Source organism: Oncorhynchus clarkii, chromosome 13, assembly GCF_045791955.1.
Source record: "Oncorhynchus clarkii lewisi isolate Uvic-CL-2024 chromosome 13, UVic_Ocla_1.0, whole genome shotgun sequence".
NCBI lineage: Eukaryota > Metazoa > Chordata > Actinopteri > Salmoniformes > Salmonidae > Oncorhynchus > Oncorhynchus clarkii.
In genome coordinates, this window is record NC_092159.1 from 63,724,530 (window position 1) to 63,744,347 (window position 19,818).

Below are 19,818 nucleotides of genomic sequence, written 5' to 3' on the forward strand. Positions count from 1 at the left end.
AGGCTTCAGAAAAGTCTTGGTTTCCCATCAATATTTATGCTAGCTAGCTAGCTCATTTTAGATGAGAGTAGCAAAAGTTAGCTACCATCTAAAATAGAAAAGACAACTTTCCATTTTTTTCCCCAAAACTTGTGGCCTTACTCAATGTTATAAATTTGAGTGATGTTGCCAACTGGGAAGTTGAGAAAAAAAACGATCTCTGACTTGGAAAAAAAATTGCTTTGAAAGGTTGTCCAAGTCGGGAACTCTGGCATCTTTTCTTGAGCTCCGACTTTCCAACCCGAAGATCACTGACCTCACTTTTTCCAGTTCCCAGTTGTCTTGATAGCACCATTGGCCCTCAAACTTGAACTCCAGACACGCCATTTCGAAAATTAGGCGTTTCCCGCGAAACGGAAAATGCGTCATCACACTCCCTCATCTGATTGGTCGGATAGGCGGGTCTTCTGACTTTGTGGCTGCGGTAACTAGTAACGACTTGCGCGTGAGTGGCAAACGTTTCTCTACCGAACGTCATCTGCCAACCCGTGATGATTCGCACCAATCACAACTCTCACTTCTCCAAACAACGTCTCTGATTCGACTAGGATCTGTGAGGGCGGTTGCTTTCAAGTCACCATTTGAATTATTGCGTTCAGGGAGTTTATGCCTGATATGTGGGAGAGAAAAAAAACGGTCAATTTGACTGTTTCGTAGAAGCTCTCAGGAAATGGTTCATTTGCGTAGAGTTTTGTAGCTTTACCAAACCAACATAGCATTATTTCATGGCATCTTTCCAACTCACCTTATTTGTTGTGATATCTACAGCGATTCAGCAGGTCCAGCTAACAAGCTAGCTCAGGGTTAGCATAACTAGCTAACTGACGTTCAGTAGGAAACATAGCTACACACAGATAGCTAGGTGAACGTGCCGGGTGCTTGCTAACTTCTCTAATTTCGTGCGTCCTTGCGATTTAATCGAAATAGTTTCTCTGACGAACTTTTTTCTAGCCAACAAACAATGCATTTCTACAACAAGACTAATGTTTATTCCATGAATTTGACAAGAAGATAGCTAGCTAACTTTGCTGGCTAACACCGCCTGGCTAGCTTCAGCCTGCTCGTTTTTGGTAACGTTACTCTTTGTTTTGACAAAGGACTTGACTTTTTTTTCTTCCATATTTGGAATATACCTGGGACATTTTGTATTTCCTGGGCCATGTCTCCCCAGAAGCACGGTTCTTCTGACGGCGGCAACAACGTATCGGGTCCGGCTGTGGGATACGTTGGTACCGGTGGCGGCAGAGCGAACGGCCGTGTCTACCACCACCAGACAACTGCAGTTGTGATGCCCGCAGCCAAGAAGCCGAAAATGGAACTGGTTCAAGCCGATCATGAGTTGTTCTTGCAGGCATTTGAAAGTGAGTTGCTGTCATTGTCGTCATATAATGTTGTTGCATGATTAGCTATCTTTTTATTGCTAGATTGTCATTTACAATCAATCTCTATTTAATCTAGTTTATATAGTGTCCCTTGTGAGGCATCTTTCGAAAAACAAAATTAGAACCACATTTCACCAGAAAGACGTCATGTTCAAAGCATCTGACAACATGATTTGACAGTCATCAGTATACAAAGAAATCTGACCCTATTTTAGATTTATAGCTAACTACTGTAGTTAATTTATTTTACCACGTGTTTGCTTACTTCCTCCTCTGAAGAGATGACATGTGCCAGAACTACTTTAAGAAATGAGCACGTGCTGCCTTTTAAATATTTGTTTAATTTTTTTATTGAACCTTTTAACTAATTAAGAACAAATTCTTATTTACATTGACGGCCTACCAAAAGGCAAAAGACCCACTGCGTGGACGGGGGCTGGGATTAAAATAAAAATATAGGACCAAACACACATCACGACGAGAGACAACACAACAGTCCATAAAGAGAGACCTAAGACAACATAGCATGGCAGCAACACATGACAACACAGCATGGTAGCAACTGTGTACTAACTAACGTGCTTCTACACCTGCATTGCTTGGTGTTTTAGGCTGGGTTTCTGTAGAGCACTTTGTGACATCAGTTGATGTAAGAAGGGCTTCATAAATACATTTGATTTATTAATGCAACACACATAAATATGTATAGGGTCACTTTCACGTTAAAGGGACCCATGATCACCAACATGGGAAGTCTATATTTGTGGAAAATTTATAGGTGTGTATATATATATATATATATTTTTCAACCATTTCCCATCCTAAAAATTAGGAATAAGCAAAGGCTTTGATTTCTGGTCAAACATATGGAAAAGGGGGTCTTAGAAAACATCTACCAGAAAGTATTAAAAGGTTTTAGAAATGCATTAAAACACAACCATGTTGGAAGTAAAGACTCCTAAAATCAACCCTTATACACTGCTCAAAAAAATAAAGGGAACACTAAAATAACACATCCTAGATCTGAATGAATGAAATATTCTTATTAAATACTTTTTTCTTTACATCGTTGAATGTGTTGACAACAAAATCAAACAAAAATGATCAATGGAAATCAAATTTATCAACCCATGGAGGTCTGGATTTGGAGTGACACTCAAAATTAAAGTGGAAAACCACACTACAGGCTGATCCAACTTTGATGTAATGTCCTTAAAACAAGTCAAAATGAGGCTCAGTAGTGTGTGTGGCCTCCACGTGCCTGTATGACCTCCCTACAACGCCTGGGCATGCTCCTGATGAGGTGGCGGATGGTCTCCTGAGGGATCTCCTCCCAGACCTGGACTAAAGCATCCGCCAACTCCTGGACAGTCGGTGGATGGAGCGAGACATGATGTCCCAGATGTGCTCAATTCGATTCAGGTCTGGGGAACGGGCGGGCCAGTCCATAGCATCAATGCCTTCCTCTTGCAGGAACTGCTGACACACTCCAGCCACATGAGGTCTAGCATTGTCTTGCATTAGGAGGAACCCAGGGCCAACCGCACCAGCATATGGTCTCACAAGGGGTCTGAGGATCTCATCTCGGTACCTAATGGCAGCCAGGCTACCTCTGGCGAGCACATGGAGGGCTGTGTGGCCCCCCAAAGAAATGCCACTCCACACCATGACTGACTCACCGCCAAACCGGTCATGCTGGAGGATGTTGCAGGCAGCAGAACGTTCTCCACGGCGTCTCCAGACTCACGTCTGTCACGTGCTCAGTGTGAACCTGCTTTCATCTGTGAAGAGCACAGGGCGCCAGTGGCGAATTTGCCACTCTTGGTGTTCTCTGGCAAATGCCAAACGTCCTGCACGGTGTTGGGCTGTAAGCACAACCCCCACCTGTGGACGTCGGGCCCTCATACCACCCTCATGGAGTCTGCTTCTGACCGTTTGAGCAAACATGCACATTTGTGGCCTGCTGGAGGTCATTTTGCAGGGCTCTGGCAGTGCTCCTCTTGCTCCTCCTTGCACAAAGGCGGCGGTAGCGGTCCTGCTGCTAGGTTGTTGCCCTCCTAAGGCCTCCTCCACATCTCCTGATGTACTGGCCTGTCTCCTGGTAGCGCCTCCATGCTCTGGACACTACGCTGACAAACACAGCATACCTTCTTGCCACAGCTCGCAGTGATGCGCCATCCTGATGAGCTACACTACCTGAGCCACTTGTGTGGGTTGTAGACTCCGTCTCATGCTACCACTAGAGTGAAAGCACCGCCAGCATTCAAAAGTGACCAAAACATCAGCCAGGAAGCATAGGAACTGAGAAGTGGTCTGTGGTCCCCACCTGCAGAACCACTCCTTTATTGGGGGTGTCTTGCTAATTGCCTATAATTTCCACCTGTTGTCTATTCCGTTTGCACAACAGCATGTGAAATTTATTGTCAATCAGTGTTGCTTCCTAAATGGACAGTTTGATTTCACAGAAGTGTGATTGACTTGGAGTTACATTGTGTTGTTTAAGTGTTCCCTTTATTTTGTTGAGCAGTGTATTTTGTTTTGGGTAAGTGTTTCTGCCTTCTGTAAGTTTAAGAAAACCATCCCTTGAAATTCCGTTATCAAAAACCCACATAGCTAGAGTGTTTTTACTGACATACATTTTTTTAATGAATTATTAAGTGATTACAACTCCAAATCCAGTCATCAAATCGGTAACAGAATTTCAGAAAAATCGGTAACAGAATTTCTGCAATTAAATTGGCTACAATGGGGAATCATAGTAGTCACAAACCACAGTTGGATTCACATGTTTGGACAGTAGAGTACAGTAAAGAAAGGTATAGTTCCATACAGTATACAGTAGAGCACACTAGTTGAGTATACTGTACTGAACTATACTGTACTGAACTATACTATATGGAACTATACAATACTGCACTCTACTCTACTGAACTATCCTCTACTGAACTATACTCTATTGTACTGCATTATACTCTACTGAACTATACTCTACTCTACTGTACTGAACTCTAATGAACTGAACAATACTCTACTGTACTGCATTATACTCTACTGAACTATACTCTACTCTACTGTACTGAACTCTAATGAACTGAACAATACTCTACTGTACTGAACTCTGCTCTACTGAACTATACTTTACTGCGCTGTACTCTACTGTACGAGTACAAGTAAGTACAAGTAAGATTGTTGTTTATGTAATTTACTGTAAGCTAATAAATGTTGACCCAGTGTCAGTTTCAGAGCCAACAATAATTACCCTTCTAGGATAAATAGTCTGACAATAACATTATACATTATATTGATAACAATGTAATTTACTGTGAACTTAGTGAATGTTCCACCAGTCTGTTGTTATCAATATAATGTTATTGTCAATGTAATTTACTGTGAACTTAGTGGATGTTCCACCAGTCTGTTGTTATCAATATCATGTTATTGTCAATGTAATTTACTGTGAACTTAGTGGATGTTCCACCAGTCTGTTGTTATCAATATAATGTTATTGTCAACAATGTAATTTACTGTGAACTTAGTGACTGTTCAACCAGTCTATTGTGTTTCCAGAACCGACCCAGATCTACAGGTTTCTCAGAACAAGGAACTTGATAGCGGTACGTTGGAAACCTTCTCAGCACCTGTCATTCTTTACTGTCTGTGGCCTCTAATGGTGTGTCTGTTATGAAGATGGTAACCATTTCATGTACCTCCTAGAAGAGCGTTCTGTTGAGCAGATAAAGACTTACCTTGAACCAGCTGTAACATGGCTGGTTAATGATGTCTGTTTTGAAGATGGGGAAAGTGTTGATGCGCTGCACAGTTCCACTAGATAGAATGGCCTTCTTTTGGTCATTGGACAATCTGTTTGGTCATTGGACAATCTGTTTGGTCATTGGACAATCTGTTTGGTCATTGGACAATCTGTTTGGTCATTGGACAATCAGTTGCAACATTTCTGTCAAAGTGCAGAACATGCAAGTGCAGATTTCTAATAGTTTTTTTTCCCTTGTCATTTTGTTGTTGTATTTTCAGCCCATATTTCTGCACAGAACCCTCACCTACATGTCCCACAGAAACTCCAGAACCAACGGCACACGGTAAAAACCTGCCTTAGCCATTTAGGTTATTCTTCAATAACACAAACTCCACATCAAATCAAGGGGAGGGAAAAATAGGTTTATTTGAGAAGGACAAATCAAGATGTAATGCTGGGAGGTAGATGTTCAGATGTTCAGTCTCCCCTCTCAGCTTTTCTCCCCCCGAACAAAGGAACAGGATGCTGTTTTATAGCCTAGGGGTTGACCAATCCAAACTCCTTGCAGTATGACTGGACCAATGGCCAAATAACCAGTATCCTGCTCCGGACTGTACAGAACAGAAGCTCTGAGTTCAGGAGTGACATTCCACAGATTCTTAAACGGCTGTTGAACTGAAAACCAACTCCTATTTACAGTGACAATTCCCTATTGACCATTTTAGTGTTATATTTTGTTTTTAGTCCTCTCGTCCTCTCGTCCTCTGCGCTGTGTATTTCTCTTGGACGTATTCTTACACCTGCATGAAGGTGTTGATTCTATCTGTTAAATGTTTTCACATGTACATTGACATGTTAGCCACTCTCAGCATACTCATGAAGCGAGTTTGATGAGTTTCCAGTCTTTTTTAAAATAGCCTACATGAGCAGCAGACATAATGACCGTGAACCCGACGACCTCGGAACCTGAAGAGTTGGTAGGGTTAAACCCTGTTGGATTACTGCAGGGGAGAGTGTGTGTGTGTGTGTGTGTGTGTGGTTGGTTGAGTATGCTGTTATCTTAACAGAGGGCCAACCGCCATGGGGCTGCCCCTGCTGTTTCACTGAGTGATGTAATGTATACATACATCTGTATGTCTATGGACTTGTTCAACGTTGCAGGTGACTACAGATTGACTGATCTACAAATCACCTTGCATCATATAACTACTTGTTTATTATTTTGTAGATCAATTTACCCATGATGCATCATCACAGATTTGATGTTCTTGAAAACCAGTGATCCCTGTGGGAATTGAAAATCAACGTTGTTGCTAGCGCTGCACTCTTCCTAACTGAACCACACAGGACCATTGTCTGCTGAAATGAGACGATGTACGTGTAGGCTGGTTGGCTAATGGCCATATCTTTCTCTATGTAAATGAGAAAGGGTGTGTTAAGTTAAGTTATATTAGCTGTTTTGCATATCGTTTGATTATAGTGATATTTGGGGCCCTGAGTTCTTCTTGATTATAGTGATATCTAGAATCAAATGTCCACACACCTCTCCAAAGTGTTCACAGTTTCTAAGTCATTTCAATGCACTTTTATGTCTGAAAGAAGTCTTCAACTACAAGGTGCTTTTCTTAATCTTTCCTCTCGGTGCCGTTGAGGAACTAGAGCAGAGCACCCTTGTTGTTTTGTTAGGAACACAACCCTGCATCTCCTCCATCATTCTATTACTGTTGTTTACGCAATCCCAAAAGTTCTCTATTGTAAATCGCCATCTGGGTCAGATGGGCATCATTTGAAAGGTGGTTCTATGGTCAACATGACCTAGCTAAGTTATAAAATATGATATTAATACGATGTTAAGCTTTCACAGGGCAATTCAGGGAATCTGATGGTAATTCTGGTGCCTGTAGGAAGGAGTCGTGAGTGCATTCTGGTGCCTGTGGGAAGGAGTCGTGAGTGCATTCTGGTGCCTGTGGGAAGGAGTCGTGAGTGCATTCTGGTGCCTGTAGGAAGGAGTCGTGAGTGCATTCTGGTGCCTGTGGGAAGGAGTCGTGAGTGCATTCTGGTGCCTGTAGGAAGGAGTCGTGAGTGCATTCTGGTGCCTGTAGGAAGGAGTCGGGAGTGCATTCTGGTGCCTGTAGGAAGGAGTCGGGAGTGCATTCTGGTGCCTGTAGGAAGGAGTCGGGAGTGCATTCTGGTGCCTGTGGGAAGGAGTCGGGAGTGCATTCTGGTGCGTGTAGGAAGGAGTCGTGAGTGCATTCTGGTGCCTGTAGGAAGGAGTCGTGAGTGCATTCTGGTGCCTGTAGGAAGGAGTCGGGAGTGCATTCTGGTGCCTGTAGGAAGGAGTCGTGAGTGCATTCTGGTGCCTGTAGGAAGGAGTCGGGAGTGCATTCTGGTGCCTGTAGGAAGGAGTCGTGAGTGCATTCTGGTGCCTGTAGGAAGGAGTCGTGAGTGCATTCTGGTGCGTGTAGGAAGGAGTCGTGAGTGCATTCTGGTGCCTGTGGGAAGGAGTCGTGAGTGCATTCTGGTGCGTGTGCCGAGGTGACGAACCCGGCTCATTCTGAACGGAACAACCCAGGATATGGCGCCATGTCATCTTGGAATGTGTCGACGCTGTGTAGTTTTATCATCTGGAAATGATTGGTTTGCTTGTATCACATCAAAGCAGTGTTTATTATAGTCCTCAACGTCTCATCTTTATAAATACATTTGAGTCCTCTTCATTCACGGCATTTCCTTCCCTCGGTCAACAAAAAATGTACAAAAGTTGCCCATTTAGGGGCAGGGATGGGGACAACTTCTGGTCACGTACGGGGCTCTAGTTCATAACGGCTGTCAGTCAAAACCCATACAGAGCTGTGAAGCACAGAGCCTGAGGTCTGACGTCATGTATAGCATGTTACTGTACAGACACTGAGCTCTGACGTCATGTATAGCATGTTACTGTACAGACACTGAGCTCTGACGTCATGTATAGCATGTTACTGTACAGACACTGAGCTCTGACATCATGTATAGCATGTTACTGTACAGACACTGAGCTCTGACATCATGTATAGCATGTTACTGTACAGACACTGAGCTCTGACGTCATGTATAGCATGTTACTGTACAGACACTGAGCTCTGATGTCATGTATAGCATGTTACTGAACAGACACTGAGCTCTGACGTCATGTATAGCGTGTTACTGTACAGACACTGAGCTCTGATGTCGTGTTACTGTACAGACACTGAGCTCTGACCTCATGTATAGCATGTTACTGTACAGCCACTGAGCTCTGACATCATGTATAGCGTCTTACCGTACAGCCACTGTTACAGTTTAGGAGATTTATAAATACCCCCAAAATCTGCCATTTTCACTCCATTTTCAAGGAGTGTACAGAGCTCAGTGGGTTGAATACATCCTCACTTTACGATGATATATATCTTCATTTAGTGGTGACGTCTGATTCTCCCACTTTCACACTTCCTGTCATGGATTTAACATCATTGGATGGTTGTAGGGGCAGTGGGTGGAGCAGTGGGTGGGGAAGTGGGTGGAGCAGTTTTTTATTTTATTTTACCTTTATTTAACTAGGCAAGTCAGTTAAGAACAAGTTCTTATTTTCAATGACGGCCTAGGAACAGTGGGTGGGGCAGTGGGTGGGGCAGTGGGTGGAGCAGTGGGTGGGGCACCTTTCCAGCGTGGTTAAATCCTTGACGGGGAGTATGCAACACAAGTGTGGAGGAGGAGGAGGACACAGCCTCAGAGATGCAGTGTAAATCCCCAGTGTGTTCTGTCTATTAACCCTGGGGGGGGGTTCTCTGGGGGGGGGGTCAGGAAGTCCTCCAGGGTGGATCACCTGCTGTACAGAGTGGAGAAGAAGAGGGCTGAGCAGAAGGCACACAGGTAAACAGACCATCATCTTCCAGAGCTGTGTTCCGATACTAACCACACTAACTGGGGCGACTGGGTAGCATTGGACTAGTAACCGGAAGGTTGCAAGTTCAAATCCCACTAGGGTTAACACTTTGAGAGCCAAACACTCTGAATTTACAAACAGACAATCTGACAACACAACTCTGGCAGTCCAGATTTGAATTTATGAACACACCCGAAGTCGTAAAATGTCTAGCTAGTTATTTGTTATGCTAACAAGCTAGCAAGAGGTTGCATAGCAACAGAATCAACTTCCTGCAGACGGGCGAAGAGCTAGTACGCTCAACTGAAAGGATACTGTTTGTTTACAGTTTACTTACATTTTTACTAATAGTATATATTCATTAAGTATGTAGTATACAGTATGTTAGTATGGGTACTCATTAAGTAGGTAGTATACAGTATGTTAGTATGGGTACTCATTAAGTAGGTAGTATACAGTATGTTAGTATGGGTACTCATTAAGTAGGTAGTATACAGTATGTTAGTATGGGTACTCATTAAATAGGTAGTATACAGTATGTTAGTATGGGTATTCATTAAGTAGGTAGTATACAGTATGTTAGTATGGGTACTCATTAAGTAGGTAGTATACAGTATGTTAGTATGGGTACTCATTAAGTAGGTAGTATACAGTATGTTAGTATGGGTACTCATTAAGTAGGTAGTATACAGTATGTTAGTATGGGTACTCATTAAGTAGGTAGTATACAGTATGTTAGTATGGGTACTCATTAAGTAGGTAGTATACAGTATGTTAGTATGGGTACTCATTAAGTAGGTAGTATACAGTATGTTAGTATGGGTACTCATTAAGTAGGTAGTATACAGTATGTTAGGATGGGTATTCATTAAGTAGGTAGTATACAGTATGTTAGTATGGGTACTCATTAAGTAGGTAGTATACAGTATGTTAGTATGGGTACTCATTAAGTAGGTAGTATACAGTATGTTAGTATGGGTACTCATTAAGTAGGTAGTATACAGTATGTTAGTATGGGTACTCATTAAGTAGGTAGTATACAGTATGTTAGTATGGGTACTCATTAAGTAGGTAGTATACAGTATGTTAGTATGGGTACTCATTAAGTAGGTAGTATACAGTATGTTAGTATGGGTACTCATTAAGTAGGTAGTATACAGTATGTTAGTATGGGTACTCATTAAGTAGGTAGTATACAGTATGTTAGTATGGGTACTCATTAAGTAGGTAGTATACAGTATGTTAGTATGGGTACTCATTAAGTAGGTAGTATACAGTATGTTAGGATGGGTATTCATTAAGTAGGTAGTATACAGTATGTTAGTATGGGTACTCATTAAGTAGGTAGTATACAGTAGGTTAGTATGGGTACTCATTAAATAGGTAGTATACAGTATGTTAGTATGGGTACTCATTAAGTAGGTAGTATACAGTATGTTAGTATGGGTACTCATTAAGTAGGTAGTATAAAGTATGTTAGTATGGGTACTCATTAAGTAGGTAGTATACAGTATGTTAGTATGGGTACTCATTAAGTAGGTAGTATACAGTATGTTAGTATGGGTACTCATTAAGTAGGTAGTATGTTAGTATGGGTACTCATTAAGTAGGTTGTATACAGTATGTTAGTATGGGTACTCATTAAGTAGGTAGTATACAGTATGTTAGTATGGGTACTCATTAAGTAGGTAGTATGTTAGTATGGGTACTCATTAAGTAGGTAGTATACAGTAGGTTAGTATGGGTACTCATTAAGTAGGTAGTATACAGTATGTTAGTATGGGTACTCATTAAGTAGGTAGTATACAGTATGTTAGTATGGGTACTCATTAAGTAGGTAGTATACAGTATGTTAGTATGGGTACTCATTAAGTAGGTAGTATACAGTATGTTAGTATGGGTATTCATTAAGTAGGTAGTATACAGTATGTTAGTATGGGTACTCATTAAGTAGATAGTATACAGTATGTTAGTATGGGTACTCATTAAGTAGGTAGTATACAGTAGGTTAGTATGGGTACTCATTAAATAGGTAGTATACAGTATGTTAGTATGGGTACTCATTAAATAGGTAGTATACAGTATGTTAGTATGGGTACTCATTAAGTAGGTAGTATACAGTATGTTAGTATGGGTACTCATTAAGTAGGTAGTATACAGTATGTTAGTATGGGTACTCATTAAGTAGGTAGTATACAGTATGTTAGTATGGGTACTCATTAAGTAGGTAGTATACAGTATGTTAGTATGGGTACTCATTAAGTAGGTAGTATACAGTATGTTAGTATGGGTACTCATTAAGTAGGTAGTATACAGTATGTTAGTATGGGTACTCATTAAGTAGGTAGTATACAGTATGTTAGTATGGGTACTCATTAAGTAGGTAGTATACAGTATGTTAGTATGGGTACTCATTAAGTAGGTAGTATACAGTATGTTAGTATGGGTATTCGAACACAGCTCTGGTCTCTTTCCATTAGTCCACTGTTGTAGCAGGCCACATCATCACTGTATCATTTTCCTAGTTGAAAGTTCTCCAGGCCAAAGTCATGTACTTTAACCAATGACTTGCAAAACAAAATGGGACTGTATCAATGAGTAGAATACCAGAATATTTTTTTTGAGTGGACTATTACTTTAACTCCCAAAGTGCTTGATATCCATAGTCCTGAATGAATCCATTCATACCTGAAATAATGAGATCTAAGGTCTTTTTGGTAACTCTTGTATAACTCTGTCTCCAGCCTGGCTTCACACCTGCAACTCACCTTCACTGGGTTCTTTCATAAAGTCGGTAAGTGTTTAACTTGATGTTTGTAGGGATGATGGTCGGTAAGTGTTTAACTTGTTTGCAGGGACGATGGCAAATATCAATTTAATCAGATATCACATGCACAGTATTTGTTTAAATCCTGACAATTACTGTCTTCTTATTCCCCTCTAATCCTGACGGTTACTGTCTCCTTATTCCCCTCTAATCCTGACGGTTACTGGCTCCTTATTCCCCTCTAATCCTGACGGTTACTGTCTTCTTATTCCCCTCTCATCCTGACGGTTACTCCCCTCTCATCCCGACGGTTACTGTCTTCTTATTCCCCTCTCATCCTGACGGTTACTGTCTTCTTATTCCCCTCTAATCCTGACGGTTACTGTCTTCTTATTCCCCTCTCATCCTGACGGTTACTGTCTCCTTATTCCCCTCTAATCCTGACGGTTACGGTCTTCTTATTCCCCTCTAATCCTGACGGTTACTGTCTCCTTATTCCCCTCTAATCCCGACGGTTACTGTCTTCTTATTCCCCTCTAATCCTGACGGTTACTGTCTTCTTATTCCCCTCTCATCCTGACGGTTACTCCCCTCTCATCCCGACGGTTACTGGCTTCTTATTCCCCTCTCATCCTGACGGTTACTGTCTTCTTATTCCCCTCTAATCCTGACGGTTACTGTCTTCTTATTCCCCTCTCATCCTGACGGTTACTGTCTCCTTATTCCCCTCTAATCCTGACGGTTACGGTCTTCTTATTCCCCTCTAATCCTGACGGTTACTGTCTCCTTATTCCCCTCTAATCCCGACGGTTACTGTCTTCTTTTTCCCCTCTCATCCTGACGGTTACTGTCTTCTTTTTCCCCTCTCATCCTGACGGTTACTGTCTTCTTATTCCCCTCTCATCCTGACGGTTACTGTCTTCTTATTCCCCTCTAATCCTGACGGTTACGGTCTTCTTATTCCCCTCTAATCCTGACGGTTACTGTCTCCTTATTCCCCTCTAATCCCGACGGTTACTGTCTTCTTTTTCCCCTCTCATCCTGACGGTTACTGTCTTCTTATTCCCCTCTCATCCTGACGGTTACTCCCCTCTCATCCTGACGGTTACGGTCTTCTTATTCCCCTCTCATCCTGACGGTTACTGTCTCCTTATTCCCCTCTCATCCTGACGGTTACTGTCTTCTCATTCCCCTCTCATCCTGACGGTTACTGTCTCCTTATTCCCCTCTCATCCTGACGGTTACTGTCTTCTTATTCCCCTCTCATCCTGACGGTTACTGTCTTCTTATTCCCTTCTCATCCTGACGGTTACTGTCTTCTTATTCCCCTCTCATCCCGACGGTTACTGTCTTATTTTTCCACTCTCATCCCGACGGTTACTGTCTTCTTATTCCCCTCTCATCCTGACGGTTACTGTCTTCTTATTCCCCTCTCATCCTGACGGTTACTGTCTTCTTATTCCCCTCTCATCCTGACGGTTACTGTCTTCTTATTCCCCTCTCATCCTGACGGTTACTGTCTTCTTATTCCCCTCTCATCCTGACGGTTACTGTCTTCTTATTCCCCTCTCATCCTGACGGTTACTGTCTTCTTATTCCCCTCTAATCCTGACGGTTACGGTCTTCTTATTCCCCTCTAATCCTGACGGTTACTGTCTCCTTATTCCCCTCTAATCCCGACGGTTACTGTCTTCTTTTTCCCCTCTCATCCTGACGGTTACTGTCTTCTTATTCCCCTCTCATCCTGACGGTTACTCCCCTCTCATCCTGACGGTTACGGTCTTCTTATTCCCCTCTCATCCTGACGGTTACTGTCTCCTTATTCCCCTCTCATCCTGACGGTTACTGTCTTCTCATTCCCCTCTCATCCTGACGGTTACTGTCTCCTTATTCCCCTCTCATCCTGACGGTTACTGTCTTCTTATTCCCCTCTCATCCTGACGGTTACTGTCTTCTTATTCCCCTCTCATCCTGACGGTTACTCCCCTCTCATCCTGACGGTTACGGTCTTCTTATTCCCCTCTCATCCTGACGGTTACTGTCTCCTTATTCCCCTCTCATCCTGACGGTTACTGTCTTCTCATTCCCCTCTCATCCTGACGGTTACTGTCTCCTTATTCCCCTCTCATCCTGACGGTTACTGTCTTCTTATTCCCCTCTCATCCTGACGGTTACTGTCTTCTTATTCCCTTCTCATCCTGACGGTTACTGTCTTCTTATTCCCCTCTCATCCCGACGGTTACTGTCTTATTTTTCCACTCTCATCCCGACGGTTACTGTCTTCTTATTCCCCTCTCATCCTGACGGTTACTGTCTTCTTATTCCCCTCTCATCCTGACGGTTACTGTCTTCTTATTCCCCTCTCATCCTGACGGTTACTGTCTTCTTATTCCCCTCTCATCCTGACGGTTACTGTCTTCTTATTCCCCTCTCATCCTGACGGTTACTGTCTTCTTATTCTCCTCTAATCCTGACGGTTACTGTCTTCTCATTCCCCTCTCATCCCGACGGTTACTGTCTTCTTATTCCTCTCTCATCCTGACGGTTACTCCCCTCTCATCCTGATGGTTACTGTCTTCTTATTCCCCTCTCATCCTGACGGTTACTGTCTTCTCATTCCCCTCTCATCCCGACGGTTACTCTCTTCTTATTCCCCTCTCATCCTGACGGTTACTCCCCTCTCATCCTGACGGTTACTGTCTCCTTATTCCCCTCTCATCCTGACGGTTACTGTCTCCTTATTCCTCTCTAATCCTGACGGTTACTGTCTTCTTATTCCCCTCTCATCCCGACGGTTACTGTCTTCTTATTCCCCTCTCATCATGACGGTTACTGTCTTCTCATTCCCCTCTCATCCTGACGGTTACTGTCTCCTCATTCCCCTCTCATCCTGACGGTTACTGTCTTCTCATTCCCCTCTCATCCTGACGGTTACTGTCTTCTTATTCCCCTCTAATCCTGACGGTTACGGTCTTCTTATTCCCCTCTAATCCTGACGGTTACTGTCTCCTTTTTCCCCTCTAATCCCGACGGTTACTGTCTCCTTATTCCCCTCTAATCCTGACGGTTACTGTCTTCTTATTCCCCTCTAATCCTGACGGTTACTGTCTTCTTATTCCCCTCTCATCCTGACGGTTACTCCCCTCTCATCCCGACGGTTACTGTCTTCTTATTCCCCTCTCATCCTGACGGTTACTGTCTTCTTATTCCCCTCTAATCCTGACGGTTACTGTCTTCTTATTCCCCTCTCATCCTGACGGTTACTGTCTCCTTATTCCCCTCTAATCCTGACGGTTACGGTCTTCTTATTCCCCTCTAATCCTGACGGTTACTGTCTCCTTATTCCCCTCTAATCCCGACGGTTACTGTCTTCTTTTTCCCCTCTCATCCTGACGGTTACTGTCTTCTTATTCCCCTCTCATCCTGACGGTTACTGTCTTCTTATTCCCCTCTCATCCTGACGGTTACTGTCTTCTTATTCCCCTCTAATCCTGACGGTTACGGTCTTCTTATTCCCCTCTAATCCTGACGGTTACTGTCTCCTTATTCCCCTCTAATCCCGACGGTTACTGTCTTCTTTTTCCCCTCTCATCCTGACGGTTACTGTCTTCTTATTCCCCTCTCATCCTGACGGTTACTCCCCTCTCATCCTGACGGTTACGGTCTTCTTATTCCCCTCTCATCCTGACGGTTACTGTCTCCTTATTCCCCTCTCATCCTGACGGTTACTGTCTTCTCATTCCCCTCTCATCCTGACGGTTACTGTCTGCTTATTCCCCTCTCATCCTGACCGTTACTGTCTTCTTATTCCCCTCTCATCCTGACGGTTACTGTCTTCTTATTCCCTTCTCATCCTGACGGTTACTGTCTTCTTATTCCCCTCTCATCCCGACGGTTACTGTCTTATTTTTCCACTCTCATCCCGACGGTTACTGTCTTCTTATTCCCCTCTCATCCTGACGGTTACTGTCTTCTTATTCCCCTCTCATCCTGACGGTTACTGTCTTCTTATTCCCCTCTCATCCTGACGGTTACTGTCTTCTTATTCCCCTCTCATCCTGACGGTTACTGTCTTCTTATTCCCCTCTCATCCTGACGGTTACTGTCTTCTTATTCTCCTCTAATCCTGACGGTTACTGTCTTCTCATTCCCCTCTCATCCCGACGGTTACTCTCTTCTTATTCCCCTCTCATCCTGACGGTTACTCCCCTCTCATCCTGACGGTTACTGTCTCCTTATTCCCCTCTCATCCTGACGGTTACTGTCTCCTTATTCCTCTCTAATCCTGACGGTTACTGTCTTCTTATTCCCCTCTCATCCCGACGGTTACTCTCTTCTTATTCCCCTCTCATCCTGACGGTTACTGTCTTCTCATTCCCCTCTCATCCTGACGGTTACTGTCTTCTCATTCCCCTCTCATCCTGACGGTTACTGTCTCCTCATTCCCCTCTCATCCTGACGGTTACTGTCTTCTCATTCCCCTCTCATCCTGACGGTTACTGTCTCCTTATTCCTCTCTAATCCTGACGGTTACTGTCTCCTTATTCCCCTCTAATCCTGACGGTTACTGTCTTCTTATTCCCCTCTCATCCCGACGGTTACTGTCTTCTTATTCCCCTCTCATCCTGACAGTTACTGTCTTCTTATTCCCCTCTCATCCCGACGGTTACTCTCTTCTTATTCCCCTCTAATCCTGACGGTTACTGTCTCCTCATTCCCCTCTCATCCTGACGGTTACTGTCTTCTCATTCCCCTCTCATCCTGACGGTTACTGTCTCCTCATTCCCCTCTAATCCTGACGGTTACTGTCTCCTTATTCCCCTCTCATCCTGACGGTTACTGTCTCCTTATTCCCCTCTCATCCCGACGGTTACTGTCTCCTTATTCCCCTCTCATCCTGACGGTTACTGTCTCCTTATTCCCCTCTCATCCTGACGGTTACTGTCTTCTCATTCCCTCTACAGAGAAGTCATCCGTAGCCTCAGAGAATGAGCAGAACTTTGTTTCTCTAGAGGTGCTGCTGGTTAAAGTCTGTCACAAGAAGAGGAAGGTAAGAGAGAGAGAGTGCGTCTGCTAAGTGACAAAAATGTGTGTGTCTCCCATACACATTTCCACTCCCCACTCTCCCATACACATTTCCACTCCCCACTCTCCCATACACATTTCCACTCCCCACTCTCCCATACACATTCCCACTCCCCACTCTCCCATACACATTTCCACTCCCCACTCTCCCATACACATTTCCACTCCCCACTCTCCCATACACATTCCCACTCCCCACTCTCCCATACACATTCCCACTCCCCACTCTCCCATACACATTTCCACTCCCCCGTTCTCTCTCATCCTCTCTTTTCTCCCCACTCTCCCATACACATTCCCACTCCCTCTATCTCTCTCATCCTCTTCTCTCTTTTCACCCCACTCTCCCATACACATTTCCACTCCCCCTGTTCTCTCCCACCTCCAGGATGTGAGCTGTCCAGTGAAGCAGGTTCCTACAGGGAAGAAACAGGTGCCTCTGAACCCAGACAGCAGCAGTCCCAGCAGTCAGTCCAAGCCGGGCTCCTGTCCTTCTCTGGTGGTGTCCAGTAGTGAGTTTGATGCCAGCAACGGCCACACGGTCAAGTCCTACTCCCTGTTGTTCAGAGTGTCTGGACCAGGCAGGACGCAGCACAACGGACTGGTCAATGGACAGACCAATGAGAATATAGGTGGGCTTAGTGCTGGAGTTAAACTACATGTGGGTGGGGGGAACTCCAGTCTTGATTTGGTACTGAGGATGTGTGTTAACCCCAGGCTTGTATTGGTACAGGGGGGGGTGTGTGTGTGTGTGTGTGTGTGTGTTAACCCCAGTCTTGTATTGGTACAGAGGATGTGTGTGTGTGTGTTAACCCCAGTCTTGTATTGTAACAGTGTGTGTGTGTGTGTGTGAACCCCAGTCTTGTATTGGTACAGGGTGTGTGTGTGTGTGTGTGAACCCCAGTCTTGTATTGGTACAGGGTGTGTGTGTGTGTGAACCCCAGTCTTGTATTGGTACAGGGTGTGTGTGTGAACCCCAGTCTTGATTTGGCACTGAGGATGTGTGTGTGTGTGTGAACCCCAGTCTTGTATTGGTACTGAGGATGTGTGTGTGTGTTAACTCCAGTCTTGTATCGGAACAGAGGATGTGTGTGTGTGTGTGTTAACCCTAGTCTTGTATTGGTACAGAGGATGTGTGTGTGTGTGTTAACCCTAGTCTTGTATTGGTACAGAGGATGTGTGTGTGTGTGTGTGTGTTAACCCCAGTCTCGTATTGGAACAGAGGATGTGTGTGTGTGTGTGTGTGTGTGTTAACCCCAGTCTTGTATTGGTACAGAGGATGTGTGTGTGTGTGTGTGTGTGTGTTAACCCCAGTCTTGTATTGGAACAGAGGATGTGTGTGTGTGTGTTAACCCCAGTCTTGTATTGGAACAGAGGATGTGTGTGTGTGTTAACCCCAGTCTTGTATTGGAACAGAGGATGTGTGTGTGTGTTAACCCCAGTCTTGTATTGGAACAGAGGATGTGTGTGTGTGTGTTAACCCCAGTCTTGTATTGGTACAGAGGATGTGTGTGTGTGTGTGTGTGTGTGTGTTAACCCCAGTCTTGTATTGGTACAGAGGATGTGTGTGTGTGTGTTAACCCCAGTCTTGTATTGGAACAGAGGATGTGTGTGTGTGTGTTAACCCCAGTCTTGTATTGGAACAGAGGATGTGTGTGTGTGTTAACCCCAGTCTTGTATTGGAACAGAGGATGTGTGTGTGTGTGTTAACCCCAGTCTTGTATTGGTACAGAGGATGTGTGTGTGTGTGTTAACCCCAGTCTTGTATTGGAACAGAGGATGTGTGTGTGTGTGTGTTAACCCCAGTCTTGTATTGGAACAGAGGATGTGTGTGTGTGTGTGTGTGTGTTAACCCCAGTCTTGTATTGGAACAGAGGATGTGTGTGTGTGTGTTAACCCCAGTCTTGTATTGGAACAGAGGATGTGTGTGTGTGTGTTAACCCCAGTCTTGTATTGGTACAGAGGATGTGTGTGTGTGTGTGTTAACCCCAGTCTTGTATTGGAACAGAGGATGTGTGTGTGTGTTAACCCCAGTCTCGTATTGGAACAGAGGATGTGTGTGTGTGTGTGTGTGTGTTAACCCCAGTCTTGTATTGGTACAGAGGATGTGTGTGTGTGTGTGTGTGTTAACCCCAGTCTTGTATTGGAACAGAGGATGTGTGTGTGTGTGTTAACCCCAGTCTTGTATTGGAACAGAGGATGTGTGTGTGTGTTAACCCCAGTCTTGTATTGGAACAGAGGATGTGTGTGTGTGTTAACCCCAGTCTTGTATTGGAACAGAGGATGTGTGTGTGTGTGTTAACCCCAGTCTTGTATTGGTACAGAGGATGTGTGTGTGTGTGTGTTAACCCCGGTCTTGTATTGGAACAGAGGATGTGTGTGTGTGTTAACCCCAGTCTTGTATTGGAACAGAGGATGTGTGTGTGTGTGTGTTAACCCCAGTCTTCTATTGGAACAGAGGATGCGTGTGTGTGTGTGTGTGTGTTAACCCCAGTCTTGTATTGGTACAGAGGATGTGTGTGTGTGTGTGTGTGTGTGTTAACCCCAGTCTTGTATTGGAACAGAGGATGTGTGTGTGTGTTAACCCCAGTCTTGTATTGGAACAGAGGATGTGTGTGTGTGTTAACCCCAGTCTTGTATTGGTACAGAGGATGTGTGTGTGTGTGTGTGTGTTAACCCCAGTCTTGTATTGGAACAGAGGATGTGTGTGTGTGTGTTAACCCCAGTCTTGTATTGGAACAGAGGATGTGTGTGTGTGTTAACCCCAGTCTTGTATTGGAACAGAGGATGTGTGTGTGTGTGTTAACCCCAGTCTTGTATTGGTACAGAGGATGTGTGTGTGTGTGTGTGTTAACCCCAGTCTTGTATTGGAACAGAGGATGTGTGTGTG

General features: G+C 44.1%; 1 protein-coding gene across 1 annotated transcript in view; it reads left to right on the plus strand.

Annotated features, from left to right (window-relative positions):
• Nucleotides 1-758: 758 nt before the first annotated feature.
• Nucleotides 759-19,818, plus strand: part of LOC139365255 (polycomb protein suz12-A-like) — a 40,943-nt gene continuing 21,883 nt past the window's right edge. The window contains exons 1-7 of the mRNA XM_071102762.1: nt 759-1,400; nt 4,989-5,035; nt 5,454-5,518; nt 8,995-9,063; nt 11,821-11,870; nt 16,808-16,893; nt 17,317-17,560. Of these exons, the coding sequence (XP_070958863.1) occupies nt 1,199-1,400; nt 4,989-5,035; nt 5,454-5,518; nt 8,995-9,063; nt 11,821-11,870; nt 16,808-16,893; nt 17,317-17,560 (763 nt within the window). The 5' untranslated portion in view covers nt 759-1,198. The remainder of the gene's footprint in view (nt 1,401-4,988; nt 5,036-5,453; nt 5,519-8,994; nt 9,064-11,820; nt 11,871-16,807; nt 16,894-17,316; nt 17,561-19,818) is intronic.